The 497-nt window shown below is 65.8% G+C and overlaps 1 protein-coding gene across 1 annotated transcript in view; it reads right to left on the bottom strand.

Annotated features, from left to right (window-relative positions):
* The window catches only part of LOC102264122 (chromosome unknown open reading frame, human C6orf132), a gene marked incomplete at its 5' end in the record, with an annotated part of 35666 nt that overhangs the window by 5412 nt on the left and 29757 nt on the right, over positions 1-497 (bottom strand). Inside the window, one exon of the mRNA XM_014532965.1 lies at positions 3-495. Coding sequence (XP_014388451.1) covers positions 3-495 — 493 coding nt within the window. The remainder of the gene's footprint in view (positions 1-2; positions 496-497) is intronic.

Genomic DNA, 497 nt, shown 5'->3' with positions numbered 1-497 from the left:
ACAGGGGAGAGGCTGGGGGTGGAGTCTCAGCTTGTTCCCTTGTCCTGGTCTGGGGCTGGCTCAGCCTGGGGCTGGCAGGTGCCTCCATGCGGAGCTCCCCGGGGCCATCTGATTCGGGGGCCCTATCCGGGTAGACCTGGGATGCGGGGCGGATGTGGAAGCTGGGGGGCAGTGGGAGTCGGCTGGGGGCCTTCTGGGTGGCCCCTTCTCCCTCTGCAGGAGCCCCGGGTGCTTCCTGCACTGGGATGGACGAGGTCCTGACTGGGGTTGGGGGAGGCACCTTGAATGAACGGGGGAAGGTGAGGTGGGACTCTGGTTTAGGTCCCAGGGGGCTCCCCTTTGGCTCAGCAGGGCTCCTGGGGGGGCTGGTTCTGGGGGCCTCTGGCTGCTTGCCATTCAGTGTTACCTCTGATTTCCATTTGGTGACACCCGCAGGGGGAAAGAGGTGAGTCCTCATAGAGTGAGGAGACACTGGAGCTGGGGGTGCTGGGGCCGGC

Source organism: Myotis brandtii, unplaced genomic scaffold (genome assembly GCF_000412655.1).
Source record: "Myotis brandtii unplaced genomic scaffold, ASM41265v1 scaffold929, whole genome shotgun sequence".
Lineage (NCBI taxonomy): Eukaryota > Metazoa > Chordata > Mammalia > Chiroptera > Vespertilionidae > Myotis > Myotis brandtii.
This window is presented reverse-complemented; position numbering and strand designations above follow the sequence as displayed.